At 45.2% G+C, this 19,101-nt stretch overlaps 1 protein-coding gene across 1 annotated transcript in view; it reads right to left on the bottom strand.

The window, feature by feature from the left end:
* The window catches only part of LOC126198881 (lipase 3-like), a 78,940-nt gene that overhangs the window by 44,043 nt on the left and 15,796 nt on the right, over positions 1-19,101 (bottom strand). The window contains exons 4-5 of the mRNA XM_049935486.1: positions 10,193-10,388; positions 2,982-3,096 (exon numbers count right to left, since the gene is read on the bottom strand). Coding sequence (XP_049791443.1) covers positions 2,982-3,096; positions 10,193-10,388 — 311 coding nt within the window. The remainder of the gene's footprint in view (positions 1-2,981; positions 3,097-10,192; positions 10,389-19,101) is intronic.

The raw sequence follows: 19,101 nt of genomic DNA, 5'->3' as shown, positions 1-19,101 counted from the left end.
AAGCTTCTTCAAGACAAAAAAAAAAAAAAAAAAAAAAACCTCGTCAGGTCAAGCAAAATGTGAAAAGCCATGCTGATAGTTTTCTTTGACTGAAGGATTAGTTCATCATGAATTCACGCCGCAGGGACAAACTGTAAATCGATAATACTATCGGGACGCGTTACAATACCTGCGGGAAAATGTGAGGAGGAAACGGTCCGTAGTGTGGCGACACAATTCATGGCTTTTGTACCACGATAACGAGATCGCACATTCATCCCTGTAGGTGCGTGACTACTGCACCAAAAACGGAATCACTGTGCTGCCTCATCCTCCGTATTCTTCAGATTTGGCCCCTGCGGATGTTTTTTATTTCCAAAGCTGAAAAACACACACACGCACACGCAAACAACCAAACACCACAGATGCCAAACACACTTCAAATTCGCGCGCCTCACCCAGCCAAAAGGCAACGAAACAAATGCATACTAAACAGCCACAACAACACGTAATGGCAGCGAAAACTCTGCCGATGTTTTGAAAAATCAGAGAAAGTGTAGTGTCAAGCGGCCATAGGTCACGAAATCTGCCTGTTCACTTCGCCAACAACATATGAGAAAGACCTCAATTTCAAAACCGTAAGTTGCACACGGAAAGCGTTATATCTACTAATTTCCGTTTGTAAATGCATAATAAATAGAAAAATAGAAATTACGTTTTGCTGTTTGCAGATAAGAAGTTGTAGATTGTGTAGCAGAATGGATACCAAAATATATGTCAAATAGTATCATGTAAGGTACACAACTGGCCATTAAAATTGCAACACCACGAAGATGACGTGCTACAGATGCGAAATTTAACCGACAGGCAGAAGATGCTGTGATATGCAAATGATTAGCTTTTCAGAGCATTTACAGAAGACTGGCGACACCTACAACGTGCTGACATGAGGAAAATTTCCAACCGATTTCTCATACACAAACAGCAGTTGAACGGAGTTGCCTGGTGAAACGTTGTTGTGATGCCTCGTGTAAGGAGGAGAAATGCGTACCATCACGTTTCCAACTTTGATAAAGGTCGGATTGTAGCCTATCGCGATTGCGGTTTATCGTATCGCGACATCGCGGTGAACGTACATTGGAAGCGTGTATTCGTCATGGCCATACTGGCGTATCACCCGGCGTGACGGTATGGGGTGCCATTGGTTACGCGTGTCGGTCACCTCTTCTTGGCATTGACGGCACTTTGAACAGTGGAAGTTACATTTTAGACGTGCTACCACGCGTGGCTCTACCCTTCATTCGACCCCTGCGAAACCCTACATTTCAGCAGGATAATGCACGATCGCATGTTGCAGGTCCTGTACAGGCCTTTCTGGATACAGAAAATGTTCGACTGCTGCCCTCACCAGCACGTTCTCCAGATCTCTCACCAATTGAAAACGTCTGGTCAATGGTGGCCGAGCAACTGGCTCGTCACAATTCGCCAGTCACTACTCTTGATGAACTGTGGAATCGTGTTGAAGCTGCATGGGCAGCTGTACCTGCACACGCCATCCAAGCTGTGTTTGACTCAATGCCCAAGCGTATCAAGGCCGTTATTACGGCCAGAGGTGGTTGTTCTGGGTAATGATTTCTCAGGATCTATGCACCCAAATTGCGTGAAAATGTAATCACATGTCAGTTCTAGTATAATATATTTGTCCGATGAATACCCGTTTATCATCTGCATTTCTTCTTGGTGTAGCAATTTTAATGGCCAGTAGTGTAAGTATATACAGCTCACAACAATCTAGTGTTCGTGGGAACAAAAATTCTTAGTTATGGATCGTTTGTAAAAGATTATTACTCAAGGTTGTATAGCTAAAAACTACAAATAAAATTTTTTCTATCCTTTTCTATTTTAGACTTCCAGCAGATACAACTTACTTAAAATTTGACTTTGTAAAATTTGAATCTACCTGGAATCTAACCCAGGCCAGAACATAGTGAGCAGTGAAGCTAACATAGTCACACTACTTGCCAGAAAAAAGTGTTTTTTTAACGTATTAACTATGATTGTAAAACTCAGAACTTGAGAATTTTTGAGGGTTATATCGGACCGCTTTGGGAAAGGTACATTTTAGTTCTGAACTTCAGTTCCACAAATATAAAAAAATGGTTCAAATGGCTCTGAGCACTATGGGACTTAACTTCTGAGGTCATCAGTCCCCTAGAACTTAGCACTACCTAAACCTAACCAACCTAAGGACATCACGCACATCCATGCCCGAGGCAGGATTCGAACCTGCGACCGTAGTGGCCGCGCGGTTTCAGACTGTAGCGCCTAGAACCGCTCGGCCACTCCCGCCGGCACAAATACAAAAAATTGCGAAAATCTGATTATCATGTGCCCCTTTTAGAGAAAAACAGGCAATGTGGCCACACTTGGAGGCACAATTTAATTCTACTCCTAGTAAGTTTGATTCATAATGAACTATCTGGGTTCGTCTTAAGTATCGAATATGGATACGATAGCTTGAGTCCATCATTACAGCGGAACGCGCCACCATCTTCAAACTGTACGCTTATAAACTCATCATCATCTAGAGAAAATCGGCCGTGAGCCACTGTCAAGTTCAACCAGGATTAGTTCCCTCGTTTGAGTTTCATCGAGGATGGTGCACCGGAAATTTGCGCTGAACAAGGTTAAATGCCGCTTAAGAAGAACTAACTTTTAATTGAGGTTAGTGCACTCGGCCATTGATCTGAATCCAATGGAGCATGAAATACGTACGGAAGCTGGCTGGGCCAGCAAACCTTCGGCCCGTAATTTACGTGAACAGCGTGACATGTGCATAGGCATGTGCTGTCACACACCTCTAGAAACCCACCAAGGACTTGCCCATCTCATATCACACAGAATAGCTGCTATACTAGGTTTTACAGATGGGCCAACACTCTATTAAGTACCTGGGCATGATGTGTTCACTCTCCAATATATCCAGAAAGCTTGTCACTCACCTAAACTGCCAGAAATCGCTCTTATCCGGGTTTAAGGTAGTGTGATTCCTTGAGTATTTGTTGCCACGAGCGTTTCCGAGCCACACGTCGTAACCAGCGTCCGCCAGAATGTATGCTGTGAAATAAAAACACATGATCATATTCACTGCACTTATTACTGACCTACGCTACAATAAATTTTGTATCAACGCACAGCTACGCTAACCAAGTGTACCGTTCAATAACTGCAGGCCAAGCGCCGGCACTGGACCGCACCTCCTCTCTACTCATTTATCACCGTCAACAACAATCCAGAAACGACACTACACTACACATCGCAGAAAACTACCAAAATTGGACACACATAAGATTATAACACTCTCGTTCGCCAAGGAAAGGTGTGTCGTGTTGTTTGTCGTTGTTGTTGTTGTGGTCTTTAATCCGAAGACACGTTGGACACAGGTCTCCACGTTAGTGTAGCTCGTGCAAGCCTCTTTACCCATACACAACAGCTGTAACCTACATAATTTTAAATCTGGTTACTATAGTCTACAATTATTACCTCTATTAATAAATTGACTATTCCTTGAACCATAAGGACATGTCCAAAAACGATTCCTTCTGTTAGTGAAGTTGTGCCATGCTCTCTCTCTGAGCACTATGGGACTCAACATCTGTGGTCATAAGTCCCCTAGAACTTAGAACTACTTAAACCTAACTAACCTAAGGACTTCACACACACCCATGCCCGAGGCAGGATTCGAACCTGCGACCATAGCAGCAGCGCGGCTCCGGTCTGGAGCGCCTAGAACCGCACGGCCACCGCGGCCGGCTGTGCCATGCTCATCATTTACAAAAAAATGTAATAAAAGAAAAATCTTGACCGCATTGATTCGAGCTTCACTTGTTTTCGGCTTAAAGTGAATATATATACTGAGCAAATATTAACCTCTTGACACTGCGTTGCTCCGTGGCGAGCAGAGAAAAGTAAGAAAATCGGAATGTGACTGGACTTTGTTACGAGACACGATAACGAGAGGACGTGTAGGAAGTGTGTAGAATGAAACAGTCATTGTTATCCGCCATATTGGATACTTTGTGTTTTTGAGATTCATAAGCAGTATTTAATGTTAATGTGGAGTTTGCTAACGGCCAGAATACTGTCTAGGCGCTCAGTCAGGAACCGTGCGACTGCTACGGTCGCAGGTTCGAATCCTGCCTCAGGCATGGATGTGTGTGATGTCCTTAGGTTAGTTAGGTTTAAGTAGTTCTAAGTTCTAGGGGACTTATGACCACAGATGTTGAGTCCCATAGTGCTCCGAGCCATTTGAACCAACCAGAATACTGTCTGTTGCATTTTAAAGGTAATTTCTCGTATTTAATTTTTTTTCCAAAGGATTCTGTGAGGAACTACTATGCACTACAAGCTTGTATATGACTTCGAACATCGGGTGGTCCATGTTTCCGGAAGAACCTGCTTCTATAATACGGTCGAGGCATAGAGAAAGTTTTCTCTGATAAACAGAACTCATTTCACTCGCAGAAAATCATCAAATGACCAAATGCGAATGGCAGTGTTCCAATTCGAGAAGATCCTATAGAAGTTTTCTTTCTCTTATATTTCAAGAATCTTACAGGCAACCGTCGGAGTCGGCAGCTGCTTCTCCACCACGAGAGTAACTTGTCTTCGTGTACAAAATTACGTAGGCTGTGGGGATCGTCGACGCCGATAGAGATAGTGTTCTTCACAGACATTCAACCAGAGACGCTACACACACTAGTTCAGTAACAACGAGTTTAATATTACCAGCTGGTAAAACTTTAATTCTTCTTGTGAGCAGAAAAATATACACTCCTGGAAATTGAAATAAGAACACCGTGAATTCATTGTCCCAGGAAGGGGAAACTTTATTGACACATTCTTGGGGTCAGATACATCACATGATCACACTGACAGAACCACAGGCACATAGACACAGGCAACAGAGCATGCACAATGTCGGCACTAGTACAGTGTATATCCACCTTTCGCAGCAATGCAGGCTGCTATTCTCCCATGGAGACGATCGTAGAGATGCTGGATGTAGTCCTGTGGAACGGCTTGCCATGCCATTTCCACCTGGCGCCTCAGTTGGACCAGCGTTCGTGCTGGACGTGCAGACCGCGTGAGACGACGCTTCATCCAGTCCCAAACATGCTCAATGGGGGACAGATCCGGAGATCTTGCTGGCCAGGGTAGTTGACTTACACCTTCTAGAGCACGTTGGGTGGCACGGGATACATGCGGACGTGCATTGTCCTGTTGGAACAGTAAGTTCCCTTGCCGGTCTAGGAATGGTAGAACGATGGGTTCGATGACGGTTTGGATGTACCGTGCACTATTCAGTGCCCCCTCGACGATCACCAGTGGTGTACGGCCAGTGTAGGAGATCGCTCCCCACAATATGATGCCGGGTGTTGGCCCTGTGTGCCTCGGTCGTATGCAGTCCTGATTGTGGCGCTCACCTGCACGGCGCCAAACACGCATACGACCATCATTGGCACCAAGGCAGAAGCGACTCTCATCGCTGAAGACGACACGTCTCCATTCGTCCCTCCATTCACGCCTGTCGCGACACCACTGGAGGCGGGCTGCACGATGTTGGGGCGTGAGCGGAAGACGGCCTAACGGTGTGCGGGACCGTAGCCCAGCTTCATGGAGACGGTTGCGAATGGTCCTCGCCGATACCCCAGGAGCAACAGTGTCCCTAATTTGCTGGGAAGTGGCGATGCGGTCCCCTACGGCACTGCGTAGGATCCTACGGTCTTGGCGTGCATCCGTGCGTCGCTGCGGTCCGGTCCCAGGTCGACGGGCACGTGCACCTTCCGCCGACCACTGGCGACAACGTCGATGTACTGTGGAGACCTCACGCCCCACGTGTTGAGCACTTCGGCGGTACGTCCACCCGGCCTCCCGCATGCCCACTATACGCCCTCGCTCAAAGTCCGTCAACTGCACATACGGTTCACGTCCACGCTGTCGCGGCATGCTACCAGTGTTAAAGACTGCGATGGAGCTCCGTATGCCACGGCAAACTGGCTGACACTGACGGCGGCGGTGCACAAATGCTGCGCAGCTAGCGCCATTCGACGGCCAACACCGCGGTTCCTGGTGTGTCCGCTATGCCGTGCGTGTGATCATTGCTTGTACAGCCCTCTCGCAGTGTCCGGAGCAAGTATGGTGGGTCTGACACACCGGTGTCAATGTGTTCTTTTTTCCATTTCCAGGAGTGTAATATGGACTGTTGGTGCCTCGGAGCAGGAACCGCTCTACGTTGGTATGGCAGTTTTCGAGCGCTGCTGTTTCCATGAAAAACGTTTCAAAAAGTTTTGCATAATTTTTCATCAAATTGGTTCAGCATTTCCTTAGAAGTTTGCTAAACATCTTCGGAAAAGACTTCCTAATATTCATGCTTATATTCGACGTTCTCTTTTTCAGGATTGCTTTCCTATTGTCAGTATTGTATATCCTCTCTACTTTCCCCATCGTCACTTATTTTATTGCCTGAATAACAGTATTAATTGCCTACTTTTAGTGTCTCATTTCCTTGTACAATTTCTTCAGCATCGTCTGATTTAATCCTACAATATTGAATTGATCTTTTACTTTTGCTTAGATTCAGCTTAGAACTCAGTTCAGTCCGTTCCACTCAGATTATCTACCAAGTCTTCGTCATCTCTGACATAATTACTATGTTAATGGCAAACCATGCAGTTTTTATTGCTTACTTCTGAAATTTGATTTTCCTTCCAAAGTTCTCTATTGCTTTTCAAATTGGCATCTGAAACCTGCTACACAAACGACCAGGAAGTTGTCACCGCGTTTCTCGAGCAGAATCTGCAAATGTCGAACGTACCACGACGAAAGTCTCCGCCTTGACGCTAAGACGGCTCTGGTTGCCACACGACTAGCCTAACTTCTTGCTGCCAGGACTGGAATATTGACGATGTAGAGCAGTACGAGGGCCAGAATGTCGCAATGTTGAGTAGGATTGGACCACGTCCGAGCCTGGCACTGAACCGCTACCGTGGAATGCGTGGTTGAAAGTGATGACCTTGTCACAGTGACCATATATATACCACCCATTCCAACTATGCAGCGTCTGTCATCCGCAACCAGCTGCGAGAAGTAATCTACGCCAGTCGTCGACCTGGAATTTCATCCTGGCCAAAGACGAGGGCTACTCAGAAAGTATGGAACGTTTCCCTCTGACGCCGCTAAGAGCGCGCCGATCTCGCATATTTTGATGTGTGCGTGCTCGGCAGCTCAGTCGGCATCCATCTGTGACAGCAGGAGCGTCTATGCGCGTCTGGTTTTTCCGATATTCGAATTTGAAATGTGCGCTGCAATCGAAAATCCCGCCGCTTGTGAGGTGTGGTCTGTGATATGGGTTTTGTTGGCAAAAAGCCTAAAACCCATAGAAATGTATAGTGAACTGTGCAAAGTGTACGGAAACAACGTAACGAGTGAATGTTCCGTCCAGAAATACTTCGATTTAAAAATGGCCTAACCAATGTTCATGATGAAGAGAAGAGTGGTCGCTCGAGCATTGTGACTTGACGATCTTGTCGCTAAAGTTGATCAAACGATTCGTAACAAACCTCGCCTCACGATAATGGAGCTTTCGCTTTCTTTTCCACAAGTTTCACGGACTTTGTTGTTTGAAATTGTCACTCAAAAGCTTGGCTACCACAAATTTTGTGCACGATGGGTGCTCAAAGTGCTTACAGAACACCATAAAGAAAATGGGGGCAACGTTGACATTTCTGGAAGCCTACCACAAACATGGTGATTCATTAGTGGATCGAATCGTAACCGGTGACGAGACTTGGATGAAATACGTCAATTACGAGACAGAATTACAGTCCATGAAATGGGGACGCACAAGGTCCCCCCAAAAACCAAGGAAATGTTTGCAAAACTTGTCAGCAAGAAAGTTGATAGCGGCAGTGTTTTGGGATAGGCAAGGTGTGCTTCTTATCGATATTATCGAACGTGAAGCAACCATAAATATATTGCCGGGCACCGTCAAACTTTGCACAGCCTTAGAAGAGCAAAAGAAACGCCGAGGAAAGCTGACGTCCAAAATTTTGTTTCTGCGCGACAGTGCCCGACCTCACACGGCAAACCATACTAAAGACCTCCTTAATTCATTCAAACGGGAAATTTTGCCTCGTCCGCCCTACAGCCCTGATCTTGCACCAAGCGACTCCCACTTGTTTCCTCAAGATGAAGATCTGGCTTGAAAGGCAGCGCTTTGATGACGACGCGGAACTCCAGGCGGCCGTGACTCACTGGCTGAAGTCTCAGGCGGCAGAATTTTACGGCGAAGGTCTGTCAAAGCTTGTCCACCGCTATGATAAGTGCCTCAATGTGTTTAGTGACAACGTGGAAAAGTAGTATGTCAGTCGCTCTTTCAGATGTATATAATAAAATGTATTTCTTGTGCTTAGTTTTTTTTTATGCCAAAACTTTCCCTACTTTCCGAATAGCCCTCGTATGAAAGACGCTGTCTCTACCAGCTGTGGGTTTATGGACTGCTCCTAGTCTCATTGCTGTCAGCAGCTGAATGGTGCCTTCCAGCTGGGCGCCGTCTACTGGGTGACTTCAGCCATTTTCAGGGAGTCTATCCGAGAGCTGATGGTCTCGCTCGGCGATTCTGTTCACAGGCCGCCTTCTGCTGCTGCTTGCTGAGCTAAGCTATCTAGGAACACTCTTGTGTCCTGATATTTGTTGACTGGGCTTTGTGTGATCATTTCCACGACGTACGGGAACGTTCTAATAATAGCCTGTCCAGTCACATTAATGTGACCATCTGTCAAAAGTCTCAACAACTACCTTTCGCAGCACAGAGCACGGCGGGACGTGCAGGAAGAGAGTCAGTGACGTTCTGGAATGTACCGTCACGGATGTGGAGCTATGCCGAACACTGTACCGTGCTCCCAGTTACACTAGCGTTTTCGGTTGAGGATCCATGGCGCGAAGTGTGATCTAAGTGGTCCCACAGATTCTCGACTGGGATTAAATGAGAGGAGTTTGGTGGCCAGGCGAATACGGTAAACTCATCCTGAGGCTCTTTGAAACGCGCACATACTCTGAGAGCTGTCTGACATTTAGCACTGTCCTGGTAGTAGATGCCATTGTACCGAGGAAAAACAAACTGCATGTAGGATGGACATGGTCTCCAAGGAAAGATGCATGCTTCTGTCGATCCATTGTGCCTTTCAGATTGACGATGCTGCCCAGGTAATGTCACAAAGCATTCCCCAGGCCATAACGTTCCCTATTCCGGCTTTACCCTTCAGACGATCGTTGCAGGGTGTTTGATTTCAGGTCTGTTATGCAGATGGAGCATAAAACGTGATCCATGTCACAAGGCCGCTTGTCGCCACTCATTGGGTGTCCAGTGAGAGTACTGGTGTACAAATTCTACCTTTAATCACTGATGAAGAGCATGGACCAGGCACCTGCTACAGAGGCCCATTCGCAGCAATGTTCCCTGAACGGTCGTTGAGGAGACACTGTTGGTAGCTCCTTGATTCATCTGGTTGGTCAGTTTTATTCGCGAATGCACGTCTCCACAGCCTTCGTTCACCTCTGTTGTCTATGGTCTATTGTACATTGCAGTTTCCTCGGCGTCTATTTAGGATAGCGCCCTTTTGTCGCGCACGATATACTTTAACCATGGCGGCATGCGAATAGTTTACAAACTTAACCGTTTTGGAAATGTTTCTACTCTTTACCCTCTTTGATGTCAGATAAATTGGTTCATTTCCGCATTACGACAACAACTGCACTGTTTCCCATGTCCCCCACAATACCTTATGCTAACGCCTGCCATTGAGTAGTTATTGCACGTTGACGTAGAACTTACGCTGTGGTCACATTAATGGGACTGGACCATGTAGATTAGAATGTAATGGCTTCTACATTCACATACACCGGAGATAAATGGGATAACTATCTTGTAAAATGTTGTATGGACTACTGAACGTGAATCGTGCACGCTTTTTTTCGACTTATGAATGTGAATCGTAAATATCGTCAACATCATACCAAGGAAATGGGCTATTTAAGCGCCATTTTGGATCTCTAAAATTCTTTCTCTAGGAATTTTGACGATTACAAACAAATAGCGAAGTATGTTTCTAATAACTGTCCAAAATAGACGAGACACGCCCATCGAACTTACCGAAGGCCTTGTCGGGGCCCATGACCACCCAGTCGGCGGCGCTGGACTCCAAGCCGTGCATCACCAGGATTGGATACTTGGAAGGGTACTTCGCCTTGGGGCTGGAAGGAATTCGGTACATGCGCAAGATGTAACCGTCTGCTGTTGTAACGAAGTGCTCCTCCACTGGGTAGCCATACTTCTGGATGAGCTCAGGCTACAACAGATCCAAAACATCTATTATTTCTGCAGACCCAAAAGACTAATAGGGGTAGAAACTAATCTGAAGTATTCAATTCACTCTTGAACATGAAGAGACTATCTCTGTACTTATCTTGACATGGATACAAATAAAGATAACCAGTATCTTGCTTCTTGACGCTTACAAGAAACCTACTGGTAGAGTCAGTGCTATCTCAAACTCGTTCCCCGTCCCAGCAAGAAAGCAGTATACATTTTTCTAATAATTTCCGGGTATGCAGCCGGATCCCGTCGACATTCTGCCACGATATTTCGGCCCAGAGACGTCCGGCCATCATCAGGTGAGTACACAACTACTGAAGAGCCCAGGTGCAGTCGCGGTATTTATGCCGATTCTCGCGCATGTGAAATGTACTGGCATCCTACAGCGCATGCGTCAGGTGTTGACATGCGCAGCATAGCCGAGTTGTACGTGCTGCCCTCGGTGGTGAAAATAAAAGTTCATCTAGTCATTGAGTATCGAATGACACTGTCGATTCCGCTGTGATTGTATAATTTTAATAACAGGATTCCAATTTTTATCCAGCTGAAAGCCGTTGTCACGATTTATAAGATTATTGGCAAGACGTATTTCCACTGATTCCTTGATTACGGAATCCCAAAAACCGGAAACAGGGGATAAAATTTTTGTTCCATTGTATTCCATTGAATGTCCCAATGAAATACAGTGCTCTGCTACTGCCGATTTTGACGGTTGCCGCAGACGGGTGTATCTTTCATGTTCTATACATCGTTCATGGACAGTTCTTGTCGTCTGGCCAATATATGCAGAACCACATTCACGGGGAATTTTGTAGACGCCTGCTTTCTTCAGTTGTAAATCGTCTTTAACGGATCCAACCAGGGCCTGGTTCTTTGCTGGTGGACGGAAGATAACCTTGATTTTATTTTTCTTCAGTAATCGGCCTATTTTCGACGACACATTCCCGGCGTATGGAAGGAACGCAGTTGATTTAAAGTCGTCATCTGCGTCCTCAGTGCGTTGCTTCTTGTTATGATAGTTGCGCATGGCCTTCCTTATTTGGCGAGAAGTGTAGCCATTCTCTTTGAAAACCTTCTCCAAGTGTTCTAATTCTGCGTGGAGGTTTTCATCATCCGATATTATATGCGCTCGATGTATTAAGGTACTGAGAACGCCGGCTGTTTGTGCTGGGTGATGGCAGCTTGACGCCTGGAGATACAGATCTGTGTGAGTCGGTTTCCTGTACACAGAATGTCCTAATGACCCATCATTTTACGGCGTACTAGCACGTCTAGAAATGGTAAAGTGCCCTCTTTTTCAATCTCCATCGTAAATTTGATGTTCTCATGTAATGAGTGTAAGTGATGAAGGAATTTCTCCAGTTCCTGTCTGCCATGAGGCCATACAGCAAAAGTATCATCTACGTACCGCCAGAAGACCGTAGGCTTTAAAACAGCAGACTCAAGTGCTTTCTCCTCAAAGTCCTCCATAAAGAGATTAGCTACCACAGGCGACAAAGGGCTCCCCATGGCGACGCCGTCTGTTTGTTCAAAGAATTCGTCATTGAATAAAAAGTACGTTGAGGAGAGTATATGTTCAAACAAGGCCGTCATTTCTGCACTGAATAAGTTACCAATAAGATGTAATGATTCCATTAAAGGCACTTTGGTAAAAAGTGAGACCACATCAAAGCTGACTAATAAATCCGAGCTGCTAAGCTTAACTTCCTTCAAGCGGCTGACAAAATCCTCGGAATTACGTATATGGTGGCAACACTTACCCACATACGGCTTTAGTAATGAGGCCAGATATTTTGCTGTGGAATAGGTCGCAGCACCAATATTACTCACTATTAATCGTAGTGGGGCACCATCCTTGTGTATCTTCGGAAGTCCGTAGAGTCTTGGTGGTACTGCATTGTGTGGTCTCAATCTCTTGATAACTTCTTCAGGCAGAGACGACGATGCGACGATGTCAGTGCTTGCGAAAGGTTTAAACTTCGCTCCTACACCTGCCTCACTGCCTTTAACGGATTTCATCAGTTCCATTGAGGAAGCCATTAGACGTCTCCCTGTGGATTCTGCAGACGAAATTCGACGTGAATCTTGCCGAACGTTGTTGAAAAGTGCGCCACAACGGAGTAACATCTCGCCAGCTGAAAGAGCTGCTCTCCGCAGCCTGAGAGAAGATACTAGCACAGTCGTACTGCCTGCGGATAAGGGTAACGCCACGGTTCTTCTGACAAGAGAAGCCTACAACGAGAAGATATATTGTCAGCTAAATGATTCTACGTACCGTAGAATTGAAAAGGACCCAACAAGCCGAATATCAAGGAAAACTACTACCCTTTTGAACGACTGTTCTCTGCCTGAAGAAGTTATCAAGAGATTGAGACCACACAATGCAGTACCACCAAGACTACGGACTTCCGAAGATACACAAGGATGGTGCCCCACTACGATTAATAGTGAGTAATATTGGTGCTGCGACCTATTCTACAGCAAAATATCTGGCCTCATTACTAAAGCCGTATGTGGGTAAGTGTTGCCACCATATACGTAATTCCGAGGATTTTGTCAGCCGCTTGAAGGAAGTTAAGCTTAGCAGCTCGGATTTATTAGTCAGCTTCGATGTGGTCTCACTTTTTACCAAAGTGCCTTTAATGGAATCATTACATCTTATTGGTAACTTATTCAGTGCAGAAATGACGGCCTTGTTTGAACATATACTCTCCTCAACGTACTTTTTATTCAATGACGAATTCTTTGAACAAACAGACGGCGTCGCCATGGGGAGCCCTTTGTCGCCTGTGGTAGCTAATCTCTTTATGGAGGACTTTGAGGAGAAAGCACTTGAGTCTGCTGTTTTAAAGCCTACGGTCTTCTGGCGGTACGTAGATGATACTTTTGCTGTATGGCCTCATGGCAGACAGGAACTGGAGAAATTCCTTCATCACTTACACTCATTACATGAGAACATCAAATTTACGATGGAGATTGAAAAAGAGGGCACTTTACCATTTCTAGACGTGCTAGTACGCCGTAAAAATGATGGGTCATAAGGACATTCTGTGTACAGGAAACCGACTCACACAGATCTGTATCTCCAGGCGTCAAGCTGCCATCACCCAGCACAAACAGCCGGCGTTCTCAGTACCTTAATACATCGAGCGCATATAATATCGGATGATGAAAACCTCCACGCAGAATTAGAACACTTGGAGAAGGTTTTCAAAGAGAATGGCTACACTTCTCGCCAAATAAGGAAGGCCATGCGCAACTATCATAACAAGAAGCAACGCACTGAGGACGCAGATGACGACTTTAAATCAACTGCGTTCCTTCCATACGCCGGGAATGTGTCGTCGAAAATAGGCCGATTACTGAAGAAAAATAAAATCAAGGTTATCTTCCGTCCACCAGCAAAGAACCAGGCCCTGGTTGGATCCGTTAAAGACGATTTACAACTGAAGAAAGCAGGCGTCTACAAAATTCCCTGTGAATGTGGTTCTGCATATATTGGCCAGACGACAAGAACTGTCCATGAACGATGTATAGAACATGAAAGATATACCCGTCTGCGGCAACCGTCAAAATCGGCAGTAGCAGAGCACTGTATTTCATTGGGACATTCAATGGAATACAATGGAACAAAAATTTTATCCCCGGTTTCCGGTTTTTGGGATTCCGTAATCAAGGAATCAGTGGAAATATGTCTTGCCAATAATCTTATAAATCGTGACAACGGCTTTCAGCTGGATAAAAATTGGAATCCTGTTATTATAATTATACAATCACAGCGGAATCGACAGTGTCATTCGATACTCAATGACTAGATGAACTTTTACTTTCACCACCGAGGGCAGCACGTACAACTCGGCTATGCTGCGCATGTCAACACCTGACGCATGCGCTGTAGGATGCCAGTACATTTCACATGCGCGAGAATCGGCATAAATACCGCGACTGCACCTGGGCTCTGCCAGCCCGCCCCCTTCGGGGGGAATTGAAATTCAATAAAGAAAAAAAAAAACTGGGCTCTTCAGTAGTTGTGTACTCACCTGATGATGGCCGGACGTCTCTGGGCCGAAATATCGTGGCAGAATGTCGACGGGATCCGGCTGCATACCCGGAAATTATTAGAAGAAGAAATACGCCGGGAAAATTTCAGAAGTCACAAGCAGTATACAGTTTGCTGCTATACAGATTCCACAGGTTTACTCCAAAACATAGAATCCTCGAACATGACATACAGTTCATAAATTTTGCAACAAATAATGCATACGTCCTTTGACTGGTTAATACAACGTAGCAACAGATAACAAATAAATTGAATGAACAATAATAAAATATGTGTAGTAGTTAAATGTGTGAAAATGTCATATCTTGGTGTAATGTCTAATAAATTGGCTTGGCTAATCCGAAACACAGATGTTCAGTCCCGTTTAACACCACCAATGGCCTAAAAAGATGGTCTGAGGCAGTATAAAATTCACAAGCGCAAACCTGGACAAATATGGCTTCCATAACATCACCTTTACCCAGTGCTGCAAATTAAATGTAAAATAAGTTTGAGCACTCGACTTAAGGAATACATATCGTGCTAGATGCTAGAGAAATGCAACAGATCAGCAGCAGCAGAACGAAGACAACGGCTCTGAGTACTATGCGACTTAACATCTGTGGTCATCAGTCCCCTAGAACTTAGAACTACTTAAACCTAACTAACCTAAGGACATCACACACATCCATGCCCGAGGCAGGATTCGAACCTGCGACCGTAGCAGTCCCGTGGTTCCGGACTGAGCGCCTAGAACGAAGACAACCTACCAAAGTCTGCACAGAGTCGAAAAACTTAAAACAATTATACATGGATAAATGAAAATATCTAGACTTTACACAATGGACAGAGATAACATTGTTCATGAAATAACAGGCTGTGAAAGTTTAAATGCATCTCTCCTACTTTAACACAATGGTTACTTCCAGATAAACAAGTGACTGGGTTGTTTTTATCGCACATATCGAGGCCGATAAATACTATAATGGACATCCTGCCGCAAACTACATTAAAACCATGTCGTGTTATGTTTCTGAAGATGGAATTCTACAAATAAAATTCTTGTTCTACAGGGAAATTCTTCAAATTCAGCGGCTAGTTGCTCGGTGGTGTATCTTAGTGTTGCAAAGCAAGTGAAACACCCGACAGTTGTGAGTGTGTTACTCGATTCTAGTGCCTTTAGTAAATGGCATCAAAATGCCTTTATGCACACCACACAAAATACGTTGTGCATTTTCATAAGCAACGAGATGCAGTGCTGAAACCTGTATCATAAAAACAACAGTTTACACCACTGGTCATCACTTTCTCGCGCTTCACAGGACGTCTCTCTCTCTCTCTCTCTCTCTCTCTCTCTCTCTCTCTCACACACACACACACACACACACAAACACACACACACCCTCTCTCCCCTAATACGAGAGTTATCCAGAAAATAAGTTCCGATCGGTCGCGAAATGGACACCACAATGAAAACCCGATGAAGCTTTGCACAGATTTGTTGGGTAGTGTCTCTAGTAGTCGATCGCATCAAGACGCTCTTTTCAGTTGTGAGCGCACTGTGAGCCAGTAAAGGTGCCTCGAACAACGATGTCTCCCGCCAAGTAGGAGGGCCCGCTGAGAGGCTTCGCCTTAATGAATGCCGCCCACCTAACACAACTGCTACGCACTTCCTTCTTCATGGTAATTCATAGCCCCACTCTGCAGGGGCAGTGAAGACACTCCTGCAGCTTTTTCGATGGGAAGTGTTCGATCACCCACAACACAGCCCTAATTGGCGCGTCCTGAGTATCATCTCTGTTCACATGAAACGTTGGATGCGAAGACAACATTTGGGCGCTGGCTACGCGCTATAGACCAGCGTAGAGAATTATCGGAAAGCAGAGGCGGTTGGCTTCTATGACGATGGTGTCGGAAATTTGGTATAACGCACCGACAAATGTCTAAGTCGGAGCGGCAACTATGTAGAGCAGTATCTGGGAAATGTAGCTAACTCTTGCAGATAAAATATTTCTGATTTTCACTGTGGTTCCCTTTTAGCGACCGATCGGAACTTACTTTCTCGACAACCCTCGTAGCTGTAGTGTCATTAATGAAGTAATCGCTGTTATTACATAACATTATCGGTAGGCATACAATCTAGTGGGCAAATCATGCTCAAAATTGTTGCAATGTACTGCACTGATTTGGAAGGTGTAACCTTAAAACTCGGAAATTAAGTGACACATAATAGCGCAAGGCAGTATGTAAGCCTTTGAAGACTAAATGTGCAATCTTCATTCACAACTACATAATCATTTTCGTATTACACAGCAGATTCAACGCCGTAAACTGGTGAAGTCACAAAACGCTCTGTAACTAAAAGACTCTGACGGAAAAAATCCCATCACCAAAAAATAATTCAAAAAATGGCTCTGAGCACTATGGGACTTAACATCTATGGTCATCTGTCCCCTAGAACTACTTGAACCTAAGTAACCTAAGGACATCACACAACACCCAGTCATCACGAGGCAGAGAAAATCCCTGACCCCGCCGGGAATCGAACCCGGGAACCCGGGCGTGGGAAGCGAGAACGCTACCGCACGACCACGAGCTGCGGAAATTAATGTAGGGTAATGAAATGTAGCCAAGGCAACATGTCGACAGTTTATAGAGCAGGTCGGATTACAACAGCGGTATGTGGGCGAGAATTATTCTGTTAGAAAACATCTCCTGGGATGCCGTTCATGAATGGCAGCACAACAGGCCGAATCAACAGATTGACGTACAAGTTGGCAGTCTGGTTGCGTGGGATGACTACCAGAGTGGTCCAGCTGTTGTACGAAATTGCGCCCCAGACCGAAACTCCGGGTTGTAGGTTAAGCGTGTGTAGCACGCATACAATTTGGTTGAAGGCCCTCAACTTGCCTCCTTCTAGCAAAACACGGCCACCATTGGCACCGAGGCAGAACCAGCTTTCATCAGAAAACACAACAGACCAAACCATGCCCTCCAGTGAGCTCTCGATTGACACATATGAAGTCGCAAATGACAGTAATCTCGGGCCAGTGGAATACACGCACCAGTGCGTATGGCTCGGAGCTGTCATTCGTTGTGTCACTCTGGTGCCATCTGCTGCTGACATTGCTACTCCAGATGCAGTACGACGCGCCAGTACCATATGCCGAACGTGATGGTCTTCCCTCTCGGTAATTACACGTGGTAGTCCGGAGCTCGGTCGTGTAGGGACCGAACAGTCTCATGACCACCGTTACCAGCAGTCATGTACAGTGGCTATATTCCTGCCAAGTCTTTCTGCAGCAACGCAGAAGGAATATCCAGATTATCGTAGCTCTATTACACGACCTCGTTCAAACACTGTGAGGTGCTGACAGTGGCATCTTTGTCACCTCAAAGGCAATCTTAACTAACGTCAACTCACAACGTCCAATCTCAAAGGTAACTAACGCTCTTGACCTTTACCGCTCGGATTTAAGGCAAATCTGATTTGCATCCTCTTAAAGGCTTTACTAGCGCGACTGGTGTGAAATCTGAATAGACATCACCTTTTAGATGTAGAAACACGTCTATAAACTTTCGTTTACGCCGCACAACTCCTTGATGTTGCGCCTTTTTTCGTCAGTGTGCATACGTGTATGTCAGAAGCGTTCGCCACGTGTTTCGGAGATTTACCTCCGTCTTCAGAACTCAAATTTCTCGGAATAGTTCTCTGCTCAAACGCAATGCAATAAGAATGTTGAAAAGTAAAGACAATTTACAATTACAGTGTAGACAGACATTGTATTTATAAAATAAATACGTTGAATTTGAAGAACTATAGCATAAAGACTTGAGATATAATGACATGCCAGCACTCAGGCTGAACTGTGACAAATGAAGGTCAGCAGCTCACCTATGTGGCACGGGACACATATTTGAAAATAGTGGCAACTAACAGAATATTGCGTACTCTACCTGAAACCTCAAATTGATAGTTTATAGAACGACTGAATTCTTCTGGCACCACAAGATAAAACTTGGCCGGCCGCGGTGGTCTAGCGGCTCTAGGCGCTCAGTCCGGAACCGCGCGACTGCTACGGTCGCAGCTTCGAATCCTGCCTCGGGCATGGATGTGTGTGATGTCCTTAGGTTAGTTAGGTTTAAGTAGTTCTAAGTTCTAGGGGACTGATGACCACAGATGTTAAGTCCCATAGTGCTCAGAGCCATTTGATAAAACTTGAGTATATTTTAGATTTTTCCTAAAACTCTCTGATACATAGTGGATCGTTTACAAAAAAAATGGCACTGGGAGAAAATTCACATTATAGTTCCCGCCTTTTGTGCGGAAGTACGTAATTACAACAATACACAAAAACCGTTAAAGACTGTATTTCTAGTTGTATTCCTACATCCACTGAATTATCGTACGTTTATGATAGTGCAAGACACGTTCTCACTTCATTGTGCTATCCCCATCTTGTCTTTAGAAGATACAACGGGCAAAAAGAGTCACTGATACTAATCACTGTAGGTTGGAATATGCTGCACTCCTCCACGGTATGACATAAAGCGTAAACATGACAAAACTGCAGCTATTTCTTCCACAGTTCTTCCGGAGGCGCCTACAGCTGTTATAGATTTGATACTAAAATATGTTTGTAAACGA

This window comes from Schistocerca nitens, chromosome 8 (assembly GCF_023898315.1).
Source record: "Schistocerca nitens isolate TAMUIC-IGC-003100 chromosome 8, iqSchNite1.1, whole genome shotgun sequence".
Taxonomy (NCBI): domain Eukaryota; kingdom Metazoa; phylum Arthropoda; class Insecta; order Orthoptera; family Acrididae; genus Schistocerca; species Schistocerca nitens.
The sequence above is the reverse complement of the archived record's forward strand: the minus strand, read 5'-3'. Positions and strand labels throughout refer to the sequence as shown.